The 23624-nt window shown below is 35.7% G+C and overlaps 1 protein-coding gene across 1 annotated transcript; it reads left to right on the forward strand.

The window, feature by feature from the left end:
* Nucleotides 1–13453: 13453 nt before the first annotated feature.
* Nucleotides 13454–14302, forward strand: LOC147497756 (uncharacterized). The gene has a single exon (XM_086563000.1). It carries the CDS (start codon nt 13454–13456, stop codon nt 14300–14302), a length of 849 nt encoding a protein of 282 aa, XP_086419126.1.
* The last annotated feature ends 9322 nt before the right edge of the window (nt 14303–23624 follow it).

Here is a 23624-nt window from a genome sequence, read left to right on the forward strand (position 1 = left end):
GTGTGACTACATTGACCATATTCAACAAAGTCTTAAACCATTAGGAATTCTCTAGTGGACAAGGTTAAGCCTCGTGAGAGTTTTCCAGAGAAGGTACTCACAAACTTCCTCTATTTAGCACAAGGGTCTTGTCTCCTTATTTATTCTCAGAAGTCCATACATCTCATTAGTAGGTGAATAAGGACAAGCTCCTTTAAACTTAGGATAACATATGTATAGTAATTTAATCATCTAAATATAAATACACAAACATTAGTGATGAAATGTAAAAACAGAGTTGTTTCTGAAACTTTTGGAGAGGATCCTTAAAGTGGGTTCTAACAGGGATGTATTAAGACACAAACTCTCTGATAGATTCACTCAAGTTTCATTCTTTCAAATGCAAATGACACTAATATTCCTCACATACACGAATGACGTCCAAGGAAAACCGGGGTCGATTGATCACAATTGCCACTTACTATGACACCATCCTATTCCTAGTTAGGCTAGAGGTCTTTTATTAAGAGTTACAGGGTAAGGTGGTGGTTTAGAAATAAAAATGGAAGGGAAAACAAAATTTGATAAGTTGAGAAATCGGGTCTTCAGGATACTTGTAACTAGAGAAGAACCTTGTTTTGTCTTTTCTTCCGAATTATGATTCATTATTTAGCCCTCTGGCTTTGTGACTTCATATGATGTTCATTTTTGGGAGTTCTAACTTTTTTTTTTTTTTTTTCTTTTGAAATTGGCTCCATTTGATTTTGAACTTTTGGGAGTTTCTATATTTGATATGAATCTTTCTTTTCTTTTCTTTTATTTTTTTTTCGAAGTAGCTAACTGTTCTGTTTTTGTATATGGTCTTCTCTTCTCTTTTTACCGGTCATCCAATTCTCAACTCATTAGCTGGGTAAGCTTTTTTATTGTCTGTAGCAACAGGTTAAGGATTTGATGGCGAAGAATAAAAAGGCTTTTAGAAGTTTTTGAAGGCTAAAAAAAGGGTAAACTTTTTATTGTGTGTAACAACGGTTTAAGGATTTGATGGCGAAGAATAAAAAGGTTTATTGAATTTTTGAAGGCTCAAAAAGGGAAAACTAGAGGACTTTTTTTTTTTTGGGGTTCTAACATTTAGTTGGCTATATCGATCTAAAAAGGGCCTAAATTCTCCTCTAGGATATGACATGGTGATCAAGCAAGTGGACGTATGGTATTTCTATCCGGACATCCTTTGTGTCATCACTTAATAAACATACAAATGAGGCTTTTGGCTAGATTCTTATAGGATATGAAACTTAATTGTTCTAACAATGGTCTCAAAAATTTACTGTTATATACAATCAATGATGTTTATGTATGTCATTCATGAAAAGATTTAGAAACTATTGTATGTATATTAGCCTAAGTTTGAAAAATGAATCCTTACTCTATTGCTATAATGAGACTTCTAAACCATGTATTCATCATAGAAAAAAGAAACAAGATTTTTTTTTTTACTAAACAGAAAACTACTTTTTTGGTCTTTTTGAAAATATTTTAAGAAAGAAAGAAATATACTAGTATACCTAATATAGGAAATCCTAGTTTTTACAGAATGTTACTATATCACCCCCAAACAGAAATATGTTTTGTCCTCAAAGTATGAAGAGATAAGGAAAAATATTACCATAGAAACATGAGCAAAAACGACAGTACACCAATACTATGTTCTTCGTTGAAAATTTACCACCCCCAAACAAGTTTGGAGCGTGGGTTGCTGGATATAGAACAAGAAATACACGGTTTATCTAAATAGTAAGTTACATAATTATTCTACCATGAACTGTTCTTCATTGAAAATTTACCACCCCCGAACAAGTTTGGAGCGTGGGTTGTTGGATATATAACAAAAAATAAATGGTTTATCTAAATAGTAAGTTACATAATTATTCTACCATGAAATTTTTGGGTTTTTGTATTTATTTTTGAAAAACACATATAATGCAGAAATTCAAAAATTTGGCATGATGTACTTGTATTATGTTCTACTCATATACCAAATTCCACATAAGAAAATTCCAAACATGCATTCATACTACAACCATAATACTAATATAATACTAACAGTTATTACAAAAATAAGTGCAAAATGTAAACATAAAGCTATCTATACGGACACTAGGGAGGTACCTAGTCAGAATCCGTGCGTGACTCGTCGTTACGTCGAGAAGATCCTTCTCCTAGTTGACGATGGTTTTTGTATTGCATATCTCTACTGGTGATAGCATTCTATATCCTACGCAATGTCCTTGCGACATTGTGCTGAAAGAATCTCTGCACGTGCTGGAAAGATTGCTGATTAGCTAGAATGGCTTCTTGAGTTTGCATGAGTTTGAGAACTTGCTCATGGAGGAATCTTTGGCCTTCATGGAGGAAATGAATTCCATCCATCGGCTGAGTGAACTGGTGAGTAGAGCTTGGAGCAAAGTAGTCCTCAGGGTATGGACTAGCACGAACGTGTTCGGCTACTCCGGTTACAGGACGATGCTAGTATAGCTGGGCACATTGGGTATAGATGGGACCTGCTGTAGTGTACTCGACCTCCACTGTGTCAATAGGAAGCTCAAAATCCCATTTTTGCATAATGAGAGTCACAATCACAGGGAGAGAAGAATAAGTCTTACGGACTTTATGAAGTTGCTCCAAAATGAAACGGACAACGTAGAAACTATTTTTCTGCTCTTGCAGAATCCAAAGAATGTGCATAATACTCTTATTGATGTCGAAGGGTTTGGCTAAGCCTATAAGATTGTAGGCTATTCATTGTGAAACTGCCAACTGATTCCTCCTCAGTGAATTATGATAAGCCCAGTGAGACGCGGGGTTCTTCCTACCCTCCAGAAGTGTCTTGGCAATCAAAACATCAACATATTTATTTTCTGGAGATTGTTCTGTCTGAGTGTAAGCCTTCAACAGAATCATGATTGCTTCACTCACAACCTCCAGTGTAAGCTCAATAGTTCCCTCAGGAAACGTACAGAAAACCTTACCATCCTTCGCTCGGTGCATACTATTGTAAACTGAAAGAGTGAGTAAGGGAGAGTAAGTTGTATGCACTAAATCCCCCAAAGACTCCCAATGTCTTCTCTCTATGTCTGCCTTGAAGTGTACGACAAAAAGAATGGAATTGAACAGGTGCTCAAAATTTTGTTCTGAAACTATTTTTGTGACTGGTTCATTTCGGCTTTGAATTGGTGAAATAGGAGTGGATAATTCTTGTTATTGGGGTCGAATATGGAGTTTACTATGAAATTTTTGGTGGGTGGTGTTGGTGGGTTGAGGTGCGGGCGTGATCTAGTTAGGGGCGAGCGCTAGTTGAGTTACGGTGGCTAGGGATTTGTTTTTGCTGGGGAAGATGGAATGAGGTGGGGGCGAGTGCGTGGGGTAGAAAAGAAGGAGGCACGTGCCCTTTTTAAGGTTTTGAAAATTTTGGTCTGAGCCTATATCAAATGTTATAATTTCGATCTTGTCCTTGTTCCTCAGAAAGTGTAAAGTGTAGATTCCCGCTTCGTTACCTATCCGATTTGGACAAGTGAGCTACCAAATGATCGGCTCAAAAAATCCAATCTAACGGTATATCACATGCTATCATCCAAGGGTATATGACACAAAAGATGATGGAGAAACACCTTGAAACACATAGCTGACATAAGTTTTAAACACAAATGAGCTCTAACAAATATAGAGTGTGTCAAACTTGAAAACAAATTGTATGAATAGTGGAATGAATCAAAAAGAAAGTTACGAGATCAAAGGAAAACGGATCATTATTTTGAATTTACAAACTTTGAAATTAAAGATTAATTAATTAGATTTTTTTTTTGGACTAAATTTTTGAAAAACTGTAAAAAGGTGGGTCGTTTATAGGCAGATTCCCAAGACTGAATATAACACGAATTATTCCCAACCAGATGGTGGGATGACACGTAGAAGTTGTTGATGACTTGCTGGTGCTAAACAAGTATAAACCATGAAAACTGAGATTTCGCTAATAGGTTGAAGGCTAGGGCAATCTGGTGTTTGACAGCGCAAACACCAGTTTTCCCTAATTGAACGTGTTTTGCATGGGAAAGAACTTTTTCCTTGACCTAGTTTTGTATCATGAACTCTTTTCCAAATATCAAGTTGTATATCAACTGGAAGAGCTATAAAAACTTTAGAAGGGGTTGGTATTGAGTATTGTTCGGTAGAGAAAAACTATTTTTTATCTCAGACATTTCTAAAAAGTTTGTAGGATTTTTAGAAAAGGAGGGAGAAAAGAATTTTTGTACTTTTTGTACAAAACGAGTCTTTTAACGTCAGATTCTCGAGACAATAATAGAGAGGTGCATATAAGATGAATTAAACAGATAATGGTTTCCCTTTGGGTTACACCATTTGTTTAATTCTAGATTTCGACACCTCGTTGAGTTTTTTTTTGTTTTTTTGAAATGTTTTTCTCAAAAGGTATCTCTAACCATATAGAGGGTTTTACACAAGAAGATAAAATCATACGTTTATCCAGTATTATTTTGGTTACTCTAGGACATAAGATTTTAAATTTTTATATCCTCAAGTTTTTGAAAAACTATATAAAGATATATAAAGACAACTCGTACAAAATACGTGATTTCTAAGGCTAAGTTTTGAAAACAAACCATAACAGGCGATCTTAGGCAACTTTCATGTCGGCTCTGAAGCGAACCCAATCAAGACAGACTGAGCTTCAGTTACGCGAGTTGGAGGATTTACTGCACAAGACATAAATATCCTGACCCGTGCGATTAGCGCGGTGATATAGGCGACCCTTAATAAGCAAAACCTAACTAATTATTATCTCATACTCCTACTAGAGTCTAGCTATTAGTTAACTATCTTCCTTATTTTGTGGGCATCTCTACACTTATATATGGGGGTATTTATGTTTTGGTCCTATTTATAGTAGCGATATTAGGCTTTGATACATTTATAGTTGGAAATTAGACTTTAGTCCAACTTTTGGTAGTCAAACTCGTTAACTGTCTTGTATTTTGCTTAATACCTAGAATACCCTTACACGTGCGCACGTTTGATTAAATTTAGGACCAAAGCCTAATATTTTTACTATAAATAGGACCAAAGCCTAAATACCCCTAATTTCAGACATGCAAAAGGGATTAATTCTGATTCTTCCCTTTCGATTGCCCTTTTCCTACATGAGAATTTTCTTATGGGCAAATTCTCATACATACAACACTTCTTTATGGAGCACTGGCTAGTTAAAGATATATATGTCGATATGTCAATGATATTTTCAACTTATCGTGGTTGGTATTGCGATAGTTGGGATATTATCAACGATATTTTCAGCAAATTAAAGTCAAAAGATGATGTGTAAATATTAGTCAAGTCAAAATTATTACGTGCAAAATCTTCTCCTTCCTCTGAAAAAATGGGTTTCTTGAAACTAAATTCCTTCAACTCATTAACAAGATCTCTCAACACTCACAGAACCAGAGCAACAACAACACTTCCATGGGCAACTTCATTTCTACCAATGTATATGATAGTTGTTATTTTTTGTTGATATCCCAGAAGTATTACTATGCCATTTAAACTTAATGAAGGGAGAGATACTGTTGATATAGACAAAGTTGGAGATATATTCAGTGTCGTTCTTTGGACTAGTGTTATTAATTGAGTTTAAACGTATATCTTTCGTGGCAATGTCTCAAACAAGTGTGACTAATAACGGATATCTTGCATAGTTTGCTCATGAAGTTGCTCATTAGGTAACTATTACTACTAGATAGAACATAAGAACGTTATAGTATAGGGTTAAAATGCAAAGAGTAACATTGGTTCAATTTTTATATTATCTTTTAAAAAGAATCATAGTCGATCTCTTTCCTACTAGTTAGTTGTTTCCTTTTCTTTTTAAACCAAAATTGCTCAAGTTTTCCTCAAAACATCAGACAACCCACGTTTCTACTGAGACCGATCTGCATTCCATATCTCAGTCCGTAAACTAGCCAAACTACAACGTTTTGATCTCATTGAGAAAATTCTCGAACAACAAATCGAAACCCCTCTGTTGAAAATAGAAGGTTTATGGATTAGAATCATGATGCTTTATTCCGATGCTAAAATGCTTGATCAAGTTGTAGCCACCTTTGATCGCATTGCAGAGCTTGATTGTAATCGAACCGACAAATCAATGTGTGCCCTTCTCTCTACTTGTCTGCAGAAACGTCGCTTCGACCTCGTTCACCAGTATTTTGAATCGGTCCCTACAAAGACCGATATTAAACCGGATGAGAGCTTACTGTGATGAGAAGAAGATTGACTCTGCTCATTCGTTGCTTGATAAGATGGAGAGTGAGAAAGGTATAAAACTCGATATTGCCTCTTATAATGTAGTTTTAACTTCTTATTTAAGAAATGGGGAGGAGGAGAAATTCTCATGCAAGAAAAGGGCAATCAAAAGGGAATAATCAGAATTACTCCCTTATGTATTAATCCCTTTTTTCTGTCTGAAATTAGGGGTATTTAGGCTTTTGTCTTATTTATAATAGCAATATTAGGCTTTTGTCCTAAAATTAATCAAACGTGTGAGATGCACATTTAAGGGTATTCTAGGTATTAAGCAAAATACAAGACAGTCAATGAGTTTGACTAGCAAAAGTTGGACTAAAGTCTAATTTTCAACTATAAATGTATCAAAGCCTAATATCGCTACTATAAATAGATCTAAAACCTAAATACCCTCTTATATATGTGTAGAGATGTACAAATTTGCCCCTCTCATATCTTATCATCAAGCAACCTAATCTAGAGCCTTCTTGTGCCTTCTAGATTTGAGTGGATACGACCAAGCCCTTTTAGGCCTAACCCCATGTCTTTAGGAATTTTAGCCTTTGGTCTTTTGAAGCCTAGCTGCTTAGCCATTGTCTTGCAACGGGTTGAGCCTTTGGTCCTTGAAGCTTTGGAGTGTTTCCCGAGATTTTGAGTTTTTGGACATTTTAGTTGACTATAACCGTTGACTTTTTGGCACTTTTTCTCAGTTGTCCCATAAGGTCCCTTTTAGGCTCCTTTTGCCTCTAGAACACATCTTTTGAGGTATTTGGTCCAGAATATTTTTTTATCCTGAAAAAACAATAAAAACATGAGTTATCTACATTATTGATCACATAATTCGACTAAATTGAAGCATTATAAGAGGATAAAAATTCATATTTGAGGACTGATCAATGCCCACTCTCTAATAGCTAGTTTCGTCAATGCAAACATGGATGCAACCTATCATAAATTACATCCAGCAAAGAAAGACACCGGCAGATTGTAGCGAAGCCAGACAAGTCCAATACCAAGTAGGTCGTTATTGCCTGGTAAACAACAAACTTTTCAGGAAATCCGCTGGAGGATCTCACCTGAGATGCTGACATACTTAGTTTTGTGAAGAGAATGGAGTGAATGGGGAGAGATTATAGATGATGGATGATGGATGCTATTGACCAAAACTACGTTAGATCAAAACCTAATTATCCCTTAATGAGTATAGGAAGAGTAGGATATCGTTCCACTTTTAAGTTGTATTGTAAATTGACAAGAAGTAAATAGTGGGAGTAAAGGGGTTTTGAAGTTATTCATCTTAGATCTTTTGTGAGTAGAAGTGTGATGGAGAAAAAACAAACTTTTCTTAACTTTCCTATTGTTTTTTGTATGGTTTACGGTGTATGAAGAGGTAGAGAACTAGTTATTGAGGGTTTTAGGATTGAAACATGAAAACTAATGTTGGTTTATATGTAAAAACATGAAGATTTAGATATGAAAAGGTAGCTTGGTTAGCAAGTTATACTCATTTGATTGATTCAAATGAGTATAACCAACTTTGATGTGTTGAATGAATAAATAAGAATTTGTTTTGAGGAACTATTTTGATAAGTAACAAGATTAAACACTTTAAATGGAAGAAAACCAACTAGATTCAACAAAGCTTAAAACTTTAAAACAATGAAAATGAAAAACAAAGAATTAAAAATAAATAAAAACAATTAACTAATTATTATCTCTTACTATTACTAAAGTCTAGCTATTAGTTAACTAGCTCCCTTATATATGTGTAGAGATGTACAAGTTTGCCCTAATCTTATCTTATCCAACAAGCAACCTAATCTAGAACCTTTTTGTGCCTTCTTTGAGTGGAGAGGATCAAGCCCGACCTTTGGGGCCAAGCCCATGTCTTTGGGAATTTGATCATTTGGTATTTTGAGGCTTTTGTGCTTAGTCTTTGTCTTCCAAAGGGTTGAGTCCTTGGTCCTTGAAGCCTTGGAGTGTTTCCTAAGCTTTTAATTTTTGGACCCTGATAAGATTATAAAAGTAGATGTGAAAATAGTGTTTAAACATGCTAATTCATTCTAATCAATCAATATATTATACTTTCTAAATATGTTTTTATATGGGAGTAGTCGTGTTTGATCCACTCTTGCTTGCACGTACTTAAAACGAATCTAGACTAAACAAACAATTCATTAATGAGAGTAATAATATGCTATGAAAACAATAAATCTAAGGCACAAAAACAGTAAATTGATGAATGATAAAAGGTATTAGAGAAGGCTAATCTACCATGCGAGTCGATTGGCTATTAGTTTAGTCATCGAATCGCTTTTCTTGATCCCTAGTAAATAACCTACATCTTTATATTCATTATTTGACTAGCATAAGAGATTAGTACCCCAACAAATCTCTTTGATAGGATTTCTAATCTCTAGTTCTCCATTATGAGATCTATCTCTAGACACTCACAACGAAGAACTTGAAGTTCTTATGCAAAATAATAATGAAACTAATTTCTAATCATCCTCACATGGCTTCATAAACCCCCTCTAATGGAGGTTTTAGCCTTGTGTTATCGGTTTAATTAAACTAATGAGAGAAGAGAAAGACATAATAAAGTAAAGACAAGAATTAAAATTGAACTAAAACTTTATTGAAGAAGGTTTAATGGAGGTTATACTACAAAACTTATCCCTAAACTACACTATCTTACACTACACTAAAGAAAGGTGGGCTAGAAGAGAAGTATTAAGTTTAACCTTAACACTCTTTATATAGGAGAGGATTATGGTTATATTTTCGTGCATGGGCCAAAATGGGGGACTTTGGGCTTCTAATGTGAGCCCAAAGTCTATTAGGTTAAGTCTAAAAGGGCCACTGCTGCTAAAAATTAATTAAGTACCATTTTCATCCACTTTTTCAACTTTTATTGGGGTAAGTTTGAATCCATTGGAAATCTTATTCCGAACCAGTCGTTTTGACATATAGTAGGCCCAATTCTGAGGCCCGAGTCTAAAGATACACCCTTTTGAAGTTCTGAAAGCTTTTTATCATTTTTCTATCCAAATTGACTTTAACTTCCCTGCTTTGATTGGGCTTGAAAAGACTTTTTCTTCTTGATTCTGGGGCTTTAAACATAGAACTCTCTCATCAATCATCTTGACTCATTTTCCATGCAAAATGGCATCTTTAAGCACATAATCAACTTCAAGACCTGAAATAGACAAAACCACGTAAACAGTACTAACTCTTATTTATTATAAACATAATTAGCCTAAATGTAATACTATTAAGGGTTCAAAACTATAGTTTTGGGTGCTTATCACACCACCCGCAAACAGTATTTTTCTTGTCCTCAACCAAAGATGAGAAATAAAAATAGATAAGTGGCCAAAAATCCTAACTAATCTCGTTCGGCAGAATGCGATTGCATTGACCATATGCAATAAGACCTTAAACCACTAGAAATTCCCTAGTGGACGAGTTATAGCCTCATGAGAGTTTTCTAGAGAAGATACTCAAAAATTTTATTTATACTACAACGACTAAGAAATAAAAGTAATTGTCCCCTAATTTATCTCAGAATCTATACATCTCACTAGCATTTAAACTAGGATCATCAATTTAACTCCTAAATTAATAAATGCATAATAATCAAATCATCTTGAGATAAATAACTATACAATGAACTATGCTATGCAATGCAATGGCAGGTCCGTTTCTGAAACTTTTGGGTAGCGTGCCATAAGTAGTTTCTCACAAGGAATGTGTCAAGACACATAACACTCTGATTTTTTCACTCAAGTTTGCTAACTCTAGTGTGCAGTGGGCACACATTTCCTCACAATCTCAATGACAATCCAAGGAAGCTGAGGTCAATCAAATACATCTATCACTTACTATCACACCAACCTATTCCTAATTGAGCTAGAGGTCTTGATTAGGTGTTGCGGGATTTAGGTGATGGTTTAAGAAGGAAGGAAATAGATATTCAAATAGACAAGTCTGAGATAATATGGTCTTCAAAATATGTAACTAAATAAAACCTTGTTCTTACTTTGCTTCTACCTTTTGTTTCCATCCTTAGCCCTTTTGTTTTAGCTTTTGACTCCTTGATTATGTTTTTTGGAGTTCTAACATTTTATTTTATTTCTATTTTATTTTTCTTTTCTTTGGTTGGAATTTTCTTTTCTTTTCTTTTTCTATTTCTTTTTCTTTTGAAGCAACTAACTAATTTTTGTTTACACAGGTTTTTCTCTTCTCTTTTCTTCACTCATCCTATTTTTCAAACTTATCCAGATAGGTAGGCTAATTTTATTTATTTATTTATTGGGTAAAGGATTTGTGGTTTGTGAAAAGGCTAATGAAAAGACTTCGTGGGGAGACTACCATAAAATATACTTAGGTAAGAATTTCTGGCTATATCGATCCAAAGAGGGCCTAAATTCTCGCTTAGGATATGGTATGGTGATCAAGCAAGTGGATGTGTGATTTCTCTACTCAAATTTTACTTCTCCCTTGTGTTATCACTCAGATATTTCACTCTTATAAGGCTTTTGGGCTAGATGCTCACAGGATATGTATTAAGTACTCTAACCTTGGTCTCAGAAAAATACTGCCAAGTACAATCATAGATGCTCATGCAAGATGTTCATGAAAAGATGCAATGACTATTACCTACATATTAATCTAAGTTTAAAAAATTAAATCCTAATTCAAGTACTACGTGAGATTTCTAGACTAATATCATGATGGAGAAGGGAACAATACCATTATCACTAAGTGCATATTATAAACTATTTTTATGATTTTTATACTTTTCTAATTTTTATATGACAATTAATACGTAATAAACAACCTAATATGTGCTTAAACATTTATAACGTGTTTCTATACCATCCCCAAACAGAATCATACTTTGTCTTCAAAGTATGGAATGAAAGTAAAGGATAGAGAGTACCTGTAACTGGGAGCACCTGAAAAAGAAGGTTAATCTATACTAATATAAAAAATTAAAACATATGCAACTCCTATATATGGTGGTGAACTTGAGTCCCCAGAAAGGTAAATGAAAAAGATCTTTTAGGTTTTTTAATTTCTGGGTTTATGAAGAAGGGTTTTTAGAAGTGGTAAATAAGGCGTGGAGTACAAAAATAGTTGGGAACCCGATGTATGTGATTATGAAGAAACTGAAGCATGTGAAGGCAGAACTCATACAGTGGAACAGAGAAAAGGTGGGCAATGTGAATGAGAGGATAATAGAAACGAGGAAGGAGTTAGAGGACGTTCAGAAGGAGTTACAAAGTGCGCCCATGAGTAGAGAGCTTATTATGAAGGAGAAAAATACTATCAGGACATTGGTAAAAGAATCAGTAGAAGAAGAATCTATGCACAAACAGAAATCCAGAGATAATGTAATTGTTCTTGGAGATAATAACACCACTTTTTTCTTCAATTCAGTGAAGGCGAGAAGAGGGGTAAATAAAATCAGGTGTGTAAAAGATAGAATGGGGCAAGTACTTGATGATGTTAATGAGATAGGTGAAGAGTGTGTGAAGTTCTACAAGGAGTTGTACGGTCCAGACCAGTTAGAGGAATTGGATTTCTCTATGTATTCGAATATTCACATGCCGCAGATTGGTCAAGACCAAGGACAGGAGTTGATTAAGGAGATCACAAGGGATGAAATAACAGAATGCCTCTCAACCATAGATAGTGAGAAAACACCAGGGGGAGATGGATTCACATCCTTATTTTTCAAAGTTGCTTGGAGAATAGTGGGTGAGGATTTTATGAGAGCAATACGGAACTTCTTCAGATCTGGTATGATGCTACAGGAAGTAAATGCAACATGCATTACACTAGTGCCAAAGGTGAAGACTCCAGTTTTGTTGAGTGATTATAGACCCATTGCATGCTGCGGTGTGGTTTATAAATGTATCACAAAGATTCTTACAAGACGGATGAAAGATATAATACAACAGGTGGTGTCTTTGAATCAATCGGCATTTATCTCGGGTAGGAGCATCCAAGATAACATACTGTTGACACATGAACTGTTGCATAACTATCATAGGGATTCTGGGCCTCCAAGATGTGCAGCTAAGATTGATCTCTGGAAAGCTTATGATTCGGTGAGATGGGAGGCAGTGGAATTTGCATTGGCAAGTATCGGAGTACCTGTACAGTTCACCAAATGGATACTGATATGCATTCAAACACCAAGGTATTCTATCATGATTAATAGAGCTCCATATGGATACTTTAAAGGCAGAAGGGGGATTACACAAGGAGATCCTATGTCACCTTACCTGTTTGTGATGGTAATGGAGTTGTTCTCGCAGATGATGATGAGGAAAGTACAGGAAAGCAGATATACACTTCATTATAAATGCAAAAAACCTATTATTATACATCTGTCATTTGCAGATGATCTCATAGCATTTATGCATGGAGATGTCCAGACAGTGCAGAGTCTAAAGGAGGTGTTACAGAGTCTGAAAAAGAGCACTAGACTACAGGTGAACATGGAGAAGAGTAATATATTCTTTGCAGGGATGGATAAGGCAACATGTGATCAGATTCAGGGAGTAACTCAGTTCACAAAAGGGAAGTTACCTGTCAAGTACCTGGGACTTCCTTTGATTACAACCAGACTCACTTCCAAGGATTGTGGGCCATTGTTAGAGAAGGTGAGTAATAGGATACAGAGTTGGAAGGGGAGAGTACTGTCTTATGCAGGTAGATTGCAACTGATAAAAGCAGTGCTGAACAATCTAAGTACTTATTGGTTCTCATCATTTGTGCTACCTTAGAAGACAATTGATGATATCAATAAGTTATTAAGGAACTTCCTATGGAATGGACCTGATGGTAATACTTCTCATGCATTGCTTGGGTGGGAGGATATATGTTACCCTTATGAAGAAGGTGGGTTAGGCATCCGGAACATCACCACTCTGAACCATGCATCTAACCTAAAGCATATATGGCACATAATCAGTAACAAGGATACACTATGGGTGGATTGGGTGAAGAAAAATCTGATAAAGGGAAGAAATTTTTGGCATTTGAAGACACCCAATGACTGCTCATGGGTGTGGAGAAATTTGATGAAAGATAGAAACGTAGCGCGACATCCATGGCCCTTCATCAAATAGGGAATGGGAATCAAACCAAATTCTGGTTGGACCCTTGGCATCCAGCAGGTATTTTGAAGAAATTTTTCCCCCAATCTTTACTTTATGACTCTACATGCAATATGAACGCCACTGTTGCGAACATGATAGAGAATAGGCAGTGGAGTATTCCTCATAAAATCAAGGTACACTCACCTAACATAATAATGCAAATGGAGGAAGTGGTGAATCTGGGGAGAGAAGAAGACAGAGTGATATGGTCGGTGTCTATGAGTGGAGACTTTAAGCTTAAAGACACTTACAACAGCTTAAAGAACTCAAGACCGAGCAGTAAATGGCATGGAATTGTCTGGTTTTCGAATAGAATACCAAGACATTCATTTATTGCATGGTTAGCAATGCGGGGAGGACTCAAGACAATGGACGTGCTGATGGAGAGAAAGGTTGTGACAACAGACACCTGTGTGCTATGTTGGCGGGAAAAAGAAACGACGGTACATCTGTTTTTTCAGTGCAACTATTCAGTGAGTATATGGCATAATTTGATCACAAGTGCAGGGTATATGAAGCAAAGAAGTCAGACATGGCGAGAGGAAATTGAATGGATTATTGAGAAATCAAAAGGGATGGGATGCGATAAAGATGTGCTGAAGCTGATGTTCAATGGCTTTATGTATGAGATATGGCAAGAAAGGAATCGAAGGGTGTTTCAGAATAAGCAGGCAGCAGTAAAGCACATAATACAAGTGGTATTGAATGATACGAAGACAAAACTTCGAGCATGTCAGTATAAGATGAGTGAGGGGCCGAGTAGAACCTTGACCGAAACAGATGTGGAGATTAGATATTGAAGTCGAGAGGAGGCAGGTCAGGTGGTGCAAATGGGAGAGAGATGGAGAAGATGTAAGTATCTTGAATATCGATGGGACATTGCAAGGTACGCGTGGAGGATGGTCAGGAGTGATAAGGAATCACAGTGGAGAAGTTTTGGCGGCAGCAAAGGGAAGTACAGACTTTAAAAGCATCGCAATAATCGAGCTACAAGGATTAATGCACGGACTCAAGTTGGCTGAAGGCCACAATGTAATGAGAATTAAAGCCCAGACGGACTCAAGTAATGTGGTCTCATTTCTGAAGGCCCAAAATCAATACCCATGGCAGGCAAAGAACATAATGGATGATATACACCACTATATAGGGAAACTGGAAGCATTTTCTATTGTCCATGTATATAGGGAAGCTAATAAGTTGGCAATATTCCTACTCTCAGCTTCATAGAGATAGTACCTAGTTCATTTTCTGAAGATGTTAAGAAAATTGTATATGAAGATGCTACAGGCAAGGAATATGCAAGAATGTAAAAGCTCTTATTATTTTATTTATGAAAAGGGGTAAGGGACCTCTCTAAAAACCCTGCTTACCTACAAAAAAAAATATATATATATATATGAGTTCCTCCAGTTATGGGGATAACATGAAATAAATAGCGCTTGGGACATAAACGGTCTCTAACATAAATAAAATAATAATACCATAAGTTCACAAATCAAGCATGCGCATATTGTGGCTCTTATAGGATTAGTTTATGAAATTCCGTGAATTAGTGAAATTTCACAAAATTAAGGTACCTAATTACATTATGCATCCCAATTAAATCAACAAGGCCTATGGGTTCTATATTTCGATATTTATACATGCAATTTTAATACGTGAACGTATAATGTGCTAAAATTAAATATACCACCCTCAAACAATTTGGGAGAAGGGGGTTCATGAAATAATTCAATAACGCAATTATATTTCGTAACTAACAAACCTAGACTTTATTGGAGTAAACATAACAGGCAAAGGGTGGCAAATTTTTTTGAAATGAAAGACCAAAATACGCCACTCCCAAACAAAATTTGAAAACTTTTTTTAAGTTTGAAAATTTTTATGGCCTATACTCTAGAAAGGTGGTATGTTATAAAAAATTATATTGGTCTTTTAAAGTCAGATTCCCTAGACTTAATATGGGGTTGTTTTAAGTCAGATTTTCCAAGACTGTGCACACCCCCAAACAAGCAAGAAACTAGGGTGGCACAAGATGGATGATGTGTGGTCAACTATAAACTAATAGTCGAAAGAGTTGGGGGTCTAGCCATAAAAACATGATACTAAATGAACCCCCAAATAGAATGAAGTGGTATAATTGGAAGTAATCATGTAGAAGAATAAATGAAAACTTATGCAACCCATAATGTTGTAGCTAGTTTTAAAGAGTTAGAATTACCCAAAAGATGAACTAGCTAGTGATACTTTAGGTGAGAAAGGAATGAATTATAGATCCTGATGTGTTTCATAAGGCTCAGATGATGAAAAATAAGACAAACTAGGTTTCTCACTACATTTAGTCAAAGCTTGATTCTTAACTACATGAATGGTGTACTCATGGGATTATATGCTAAGTAAAATCTCTTCAACTTGATGGTTGAAAAAATTATAGAGGATCTCTTAGGCAAAAGGCTCAAGTGCAAATTTGAGGCTCTTTTGAAATGGTGGAGGAATGGATGGCTTAGTTATGGTAGATGGCTGGATTTCAGGAGGTTGTAACTCAGGTGGATGGTGGTTGTTTGGGGGTGGATCCTCACATGGTCTTGAGAACTCTACATCTAGCTCGGCTGAATCCACAAGGTTTTGGTCATTGGCTTCATCCTTAAGAAAGTCATTTATAGCTTCCATCGTTACATTTTCAGCGGCCAAACTAAATTGAGATTCACATTGCGCTAAAGAAGTTACTTCTTTTAATTCTTGCACATTAACTTGTTCATGCCTTAGATTAGAATTGTTGATATCTATTTCCTCACTCTCATCCTCTAAAATAATATAAGGTTCCTCAATGACATCATTCGAATTTATTGAGTGGTCATCCAAAACAAGTCGGTAAAGAGTCATTTTCAAGAATTTTCTCATCCAGGTAGGGTATGGAATCAATATAATGGTTAATGGGAGGGTCATGGGAAGGTAATGGTTCATGTAATTCAGGGTAGGTCTCAACTAGGTTAAATGGTTTGGTTATGGAAATAGGTTGTTCTACTTGTCTGTCGATCTCTGGCAAGGTTGAAAGCTCTGTGTTAGGTGAGGGGATCATGGAAATCATATGTGCTATGTTCTTAAGCATAATTTGGGTGTTGGCATTTTGTTCCCTGAATGTTTTTGCTGAGTTGGCCATTTGTTCCCTAAATGTCTTTTCATTATTGAGCATTTGTTCCCTAAATGTTTTTATTGAGTCGGCTACTAATTAGGAAATTTGGTCTGGGGAGGGTGGCGAACTAGATGTGTGGTTGATTTCTAGCATTGTGGAAAGGTCTAGCGTAGGTGAGTTTAGCATCAATCTTGCCCGTTCTAGGTTATGAAGTATTATTTCATTTTGGGCCATTATTTCCTCAAATGTTGTTAGGAGGGGAACCTTGGTTGTGTGGTTCTTGTTGGTATGGTGTTTGATAGTCATAGTTATTGGCGAAGGGATACGATATGAGTCCCTCTTGGGATATGGCATTTGAGTGACTCTGGTTGATCGTGTACTGTGATGGGTTAGGTTAAGGCTGAATGGCTGGTCGATTGTTTTTTGTGGAACTCCATGAATAGTTTGGATGACTAGAAAACTCTTGATTGTATGGGTTACTATGAAAGTTTGAAAATTGAGGCTCATAATTATAATTATATCTTATAGTAGGCCCAAACTCTTGGTATGATGGGCACTTAGAAGCCCAATGGTAAGGATTACCACAGCATGAACATGGGGAAGGGTTTGCATAATAACCACATGATTGTTGGTCTACATTTTGATAAGCCATATTGGTTTTAAAGATATATTCTATGTTAATTAATATACAAAGACTCAAACTATAAAATTTATGAGAAAAACAATGCCCAAATACTCCTCTAGCTGGGGATTTGAGGATGTATAGAGGTGTTACCTAGAGCGTCTTTGCTACGCATATGAATAACGCCTTCAACAGCCTTGAAGCACGTCTAGTGTTACTTGTACAATTATACGGGTACTGGTCCAGGTTCACGGGGTGGATTGTGAAGTCCTGTAAAAAGATTAACCTTATTAGTTTAAGAGTTTTTAGAATTAGGGTAAGGCTTTTTACTATGGGCTTCATGTTGGGCTTGGATGTCAGCCAGGCCACTTAAGAGTTTCACTAAATTGTTTTCGGACCAACAGCCAGGCCACTTAAGAATTGTGGGAGGTTGTCCATGCATACACATTCCATAATTAAATAACCCCAATCCTTTAAGTTTTCTAGACACCGTTTAGTATGAAAAAAAATTAGTGGATCTAGGTGTTGTGTGACGGGCTTTGGTAGTGGGTAGGCTTATATATATATATATATATATTTAAGGGTTTGAGAGAAGTGGTTTTCTCTACTGGGTTGGGCTACGTGAGAACTTGGTTGTACTCATGAAATAATATTGCAGTTATTATATAAAATGTAATTTAATCTAATTAAGCTAGGGCGCACGCGTGCTTCAAAATAAGGCAAATTAGGCGTGGGTCACGCCTAAGGAATAGAATGCGGGTCGCACTGTGGAAAGACAAATCTAGGGCGCACACGCGCTCTTAAGTTAATAACTAAGGGTGAATTTTTTTAAGGTCAGGTCACGAAAGTTGGAATCACAACTCATATGCACTCAGGCAGTAGCAGAAAAATTTCAAGAAATTACAAATAGTGTTTTCATTGTTGATTTTGGAAAACAATGAACAATGTATTCTATTCTAAACACGCGATACGTAACAAATCAAGATGGCAAGCGGCGCCATTTGATAAGATAATAAAAGTATACTACCAAAACAGTAATGAGAAGATGAAGAAATAGTAGAATTAATGATGAGAGGTATTAGAAGAGGTTTAATCCACCACGCGATTCGATTGGCTATTAGTTTAGTCATTGAATCATTTTTCTTGATCCCTAGTAAACAATCTACATCTCTATAGTCATTGTTTGACTAGCATGAGAGATTAACACCCCCACAAATCTCTTTGATGGGGTTTCTAATATCTAGTTCTCCGTTATGAGCTCTATCTCCAGACACTCACAATTAAGAACTTTAAGTTCTTATGTAAAACAATAATGAAACTAGTTTCTAATCATCCTCACGTGGCTTCATAAACCCCTCTAATGGAGGTTTTAGCCTTGTATCATCGGATTAATTAAACTAATGAGAGAAAAGAAAGACATAATCATGTAAAGATAAGAATTGAAATTTAACTAAAGCTTTATTGAAGAAGGTTTAATGGAGGTTACACAACAAAACTTAACCCTAAACTACATCTACCTACTTTACACTAAAGAAAGGGGGGCTATAAGAGGAGTATTAAGTTTATCCTTAACCCTCTTTGTATAGGAGAGGGTTAGGGTTACATTTTCGTGCATGGGCCAAAAAGGGGGACTTTGGGCCTCTAATATGAGCCCAAAGTTCATTAGGTTAAGTTTAAAGGGGCCACTACTGCTGGAAATTATTTTAGTGCCCTTTTTGTCTACTTTTACAGCTCTGATTAGGGCAAGGTCAAATCCATTTGAAAAATTATTCTGAGCCGGTCGTTTTGACATAAAGTAGGCCTAATTCTGAGGTTCGAGCCCAACGATACTCTATTTTGCAGTTCTGATAGTTTTTTATCATTTTTCTACCCGAATGGACTTTGACTGGGCATGAAAAGGCTTTTTCTTCTTGATTCTAGGGCTTTAAACATAGAACTCTCTCAACAATCATCTTGACTCTCTTTATATGTAAAATGACATCTTTAAGCACATAATTAGCTTCAAATACACAAAAACACGTAAACAGTACTAACTATTATTTATTATAAACATAATTAGCCTAAATGTAATACTATTAAGGGTTCAATACTACGGTTTTGGGTGCTTATCAGACCCTTGAGTTGACTTTAACTATTGACTTTGACTTTGACTTTGACCGTTGACTTTGACTTTCACCGTTGACTTTTTTAAACTTTTTCTTAGTTGTCCTATAAGGTCCATTTTAGGCTCCTTTTGGCTCTAGAAACGTCTTTTGAGGTATTTATCTAGAATTAGATTGTATCCTAAAAAAGCAAGAAGAACATGAGTTTTCTACATTATTAATCATATAATTTGACTAAATCGAAGCATTATAAGAGGATAAAAATACATATTTGAGGACTGATCATAAATAATGGTAAGATTGGAAAGGGGGTTTGAGGAATTAAAAACTATGATAGTAGAGATTTGAGGATTACTAATGCTAAGCTAAACTAAACTAAACTAAAATAGTGATTGATTATATTAGAGGGAATTCAAGAGATTTGAATCCACCAATACCTTTGGTCTATAACCTTCTGCTTCATGGTTGTTCTCACAAGTAGGCTACAATTAGACAATCAAGTGAGTGTTAATGCCTTGTTAGACGAAACATTGTTAACACTTATTTCTACTTAAGGTTGTTCCTATGTTTATGTTATTAATATGTTCTTTCCTTTTATGTAAGCTCGGGATGTCATTCAATATATTACCAAGAGAAACATCAAGGACTACTTCCTAATTAGGCAGCCAATCAATGAATCATTACTTAAGGCAAACAAAAAGAATACTTCCCCTAAGAAGCCACTCCTTGAGCTACACTTTTTAGGGAAACACATAGAATATTTCCCTAATTCTAAAGAACTACACTACTAGATGAAAAGTAAAGAACACTAGCATGATATTAATATTGCAAAACATAAACCCTATTCTATATTTGCAAACCCACTGGTGTGGGCAATGAGACTAATAACTAAAAACATAAAGTTAATAACCTGATTGGAGAACATCATGAACCAGAATAATCACCAAATCCTAAGCACTGACTTTACCTCCTCTCTTGACGGAGAAGAATAGCTTTCCATCAAGAAGGAAGAACACGAAGAAAATGGAGATTAATTTATTAAGACTTGGCTAGTGAAAACTGAATCTCTTATTATTAACCTCTCTTTGGCTCAAGTTCTGGAGACAAGAATAATGTGAATTGGAAATTACAATTGGCACTGAAGTGCTCTTTATATAGGGGTTACAATGAGCTCTAGAAACATCTCAAAACATGGGTTTTTGGACTTAATTTCCTATTACATATCGACCTCTTTCCGTTTCTATCTTCATTTCCAAAAGCGGTAAGAGGTGGAGTTGCTGAGTGAGTTCCATGCATCTGGACGCAAGAGACAATATAAATCCATGTGTCCCAGACGCATGAATCTGTTTTCCTCTTTTGGTCTATCTTTCGTTCCTCTTTTGCAGGCTTTGTTCCAAGTAATGGATCCTTTTGCCTTATGTTTCCAAGTAAGCTCTAAAACATGTCTAAGTCCTATCTTTTCATAGCTTCAAAACCTTGGGCCTTCTTCATAATTATCAATGAGCTTCCATGTGATCCTTAATGCTCCAAATTGCTCCTTTTTGCCTCTTTAACTCTAATATTTGGTAAAACTCTCTTGTTCACCTATAAAGTCATAAACCACAACTTATAAGTACTATTAGTCTAATAAGATGGCAAAACAAGAAGTATAACTGAGGGTTAAAATACACTCTTTGAGAACTTATTAGATGAATAACCCCTAAACCAGGCCATATGATTTTCGCAGAGATCCATGAGGGAGAATGCAGAAATCACGCAAGAGGTCGCTCGTTAGCACACAAAGCTATCTCACATGGATACTTTTGGCCGCGAATGCAGATCGATGCCAAGAATTTCGAGTTGAAATGCATCAAATACCAAACATTTGGCCACAACATCATCTAGCCAGCTCGTGAACTAATCAACATATCCAGCCCATGGCCATTTCATATGTGGGGCTTGGATATCATGGGCATATTCATCCCACAGAAAAGCACAGGCTTTCGGTTCGTCATGGCTGCAACTGATTGCTTCACCAAATGGGTGGAAGCGATCCCTTTAGTGCATATCAAAGAAGTCAACGTCAGAAACTTCATCTAGACCAACATAATCACCAGGTTCGGCTTACCCCACACACTAGTTATGGAAAATGGCTTTCAGTTCAAAAGAAAAACGATCAAGGAATTCTTGGCAAAATTGAAGATCATCCAAGCATTCTCTACCCCCAAATATGCTCAAAGCAATGGTTAAGCAGAAACGAGCAACAAAGCAATTTTGGAGAACCTGAAGAACAAACTCGAAAAAAACAAAAGCCAATGGCCTATGCATTTGGAAAACATCTTATGGGCTTACAGAACAACAGCTCGCTCAAGCACAAGTGAGTCGCCATTCTTGTTATGCTATGACACTGAGGTAGTCATCCCTTCTGAACTAACAATTACAACAACTCGATCTGATATTGTTGAATTCAAACATAATAACTCTATCCTCGCATGATAAATCGATCTGCTTGAGGAACACCGTGAGCTAGTAGCCATTCGAGTGGTGTCATACAACAAATGAGTAAATCCTCAAAGATTTCAACCTGGCGACCTAGTATTGAAAAAGACTAATGAGGAATCGAAATTGGTACCCACATGGGAGTGCCCTTACATAGTGGAGCGAGTCGTTGACAATGGAGAATATTAGATCAAAATGCAGGACGGCCAGTCGTCACCACATCCTTGGAGCACTTATTTGTTAAAAATGTTTTATCAATAAATGATCTAAATTACATAAGTCCTTACTCTTATTACTAACACTCTGTGTACTCTCTTTATTTGTATCAATACACGCCGGTCTCCTAAAGTTGTAGTTGTGGGAGTCTTCAAAAGATATTGAATGAGATTCACCATAAATTATTTAGAACTTGGGTGAAAGGGAGTTTTAGAAGGATGGAAGGTATACTTCTTTGGCTTTAGGACTTGTTTTTTTAACTCTAGTTGAAGAACATTAGAAAAAACTAGTTGATTGAAAGATTGATTGAAAGCACAAACATTGAAAAAAATACTTTGATTGTAATGAAGAACAAACTTGAAGGAAATAACTTGATTGAATGGAGAAGAAAAACTTGAAGAAATAACTAGAAACTTGTAACTAGAGAGAAACCTCGTTTTGTTATTTGCTTTCGAATTGTGATTATTTATCCCTTTGGCTTTGTGACTCCAGGTCTTTTCTTTTCTTTTTCTGATATCCATCCAATTCTCAACTCGTCAGCTGGGTAAGCTTTTTATTGTGTGTTGTAACGGTTAGGGATTTATGGTGAATAATAAAAAGGCTTTTAGAAAATGGTGAAGGATCAAAAGGGGTTACTAGAGGAAAAACTATCTTTTTAGGTTTTTAACATTTATTTGGCTATATCGATCCAAAAAGGGCCTCAATTCTCTCCTAAGATATGGTGTGGTGATTAAGCAAGTGGACGTGTGGTTTTTCTATCCAGACATCCTTTGTGTCATCACTCAATAATCATTCAGATGAGGCTTTTGGGTAGATTCTCACAGGATATGGAACTTAATTGTTCTAACCTTGGTCTCGAAAACTCACTGCTATATACAATCAAATGTTTATGTATGCCATTCATGGAAAGATGCAAAAACTATTGTATGTATATTAATCTAAGTTCAAGAACAAGTCCTTACTTTATTGTTATAATGAGACTTCTAAACTTTTTATTCATCATGGAAAAAGGAAACAAGACTTTTAATACTAAACAACAAAATATTTTTGGTCTTTTTCAAATTTTTTTTTAGAAATGAAGAAATTTACTTTTATATATACTATAGAAAATGCATAGTTTTTGCAAAATGTTACTATACCACCCTCAAATAAAAATATGATTTGTCCTCTAAGTATGAAGAGATAAAGAAAGAGATTACCATAAAAATATGAGCAAAAATGGCGATACACCTGTATTTTGTTCTTCATGATGAAATACGCCACCCCCAAATAAGTTTGGGGCGTGGGTTGTTTGATATAGAACGAGAAATACATGGTTTATTATACTAAGGATAATTATTCTACTATGATTTTTTTTTTGGGTTTTTGTATTTTTGAAAACTTATGTAAATGCAGAAATGGAAAATGGAAAATTTTGGCATGATGTATATGTATTATTACCTTCTACTCATATACCAAATTCCACAAGAAAACAACTAAAACAAGCAGACAAAATTACACTACTAGTTATAATTATACATAAGTGCTGAAAAGAAACCAAACATCAAACTAAAGATAAAATATAAACTATA

Source organism: Coptis chinensis, chromosome 5 (assembly GCF_015680905.1).
Source record: "Coptis chinensis isolate HL-2020 chromosome 5, ASM1568090v1, whole genome shotgun sequence".
Lineage (NCBI taxonomy): Eukaryota > Viridiplantae > Streptophyta > Magnoliopsida > Ranunculales > Ranunculaceae > Coptis > Coptis chinensis.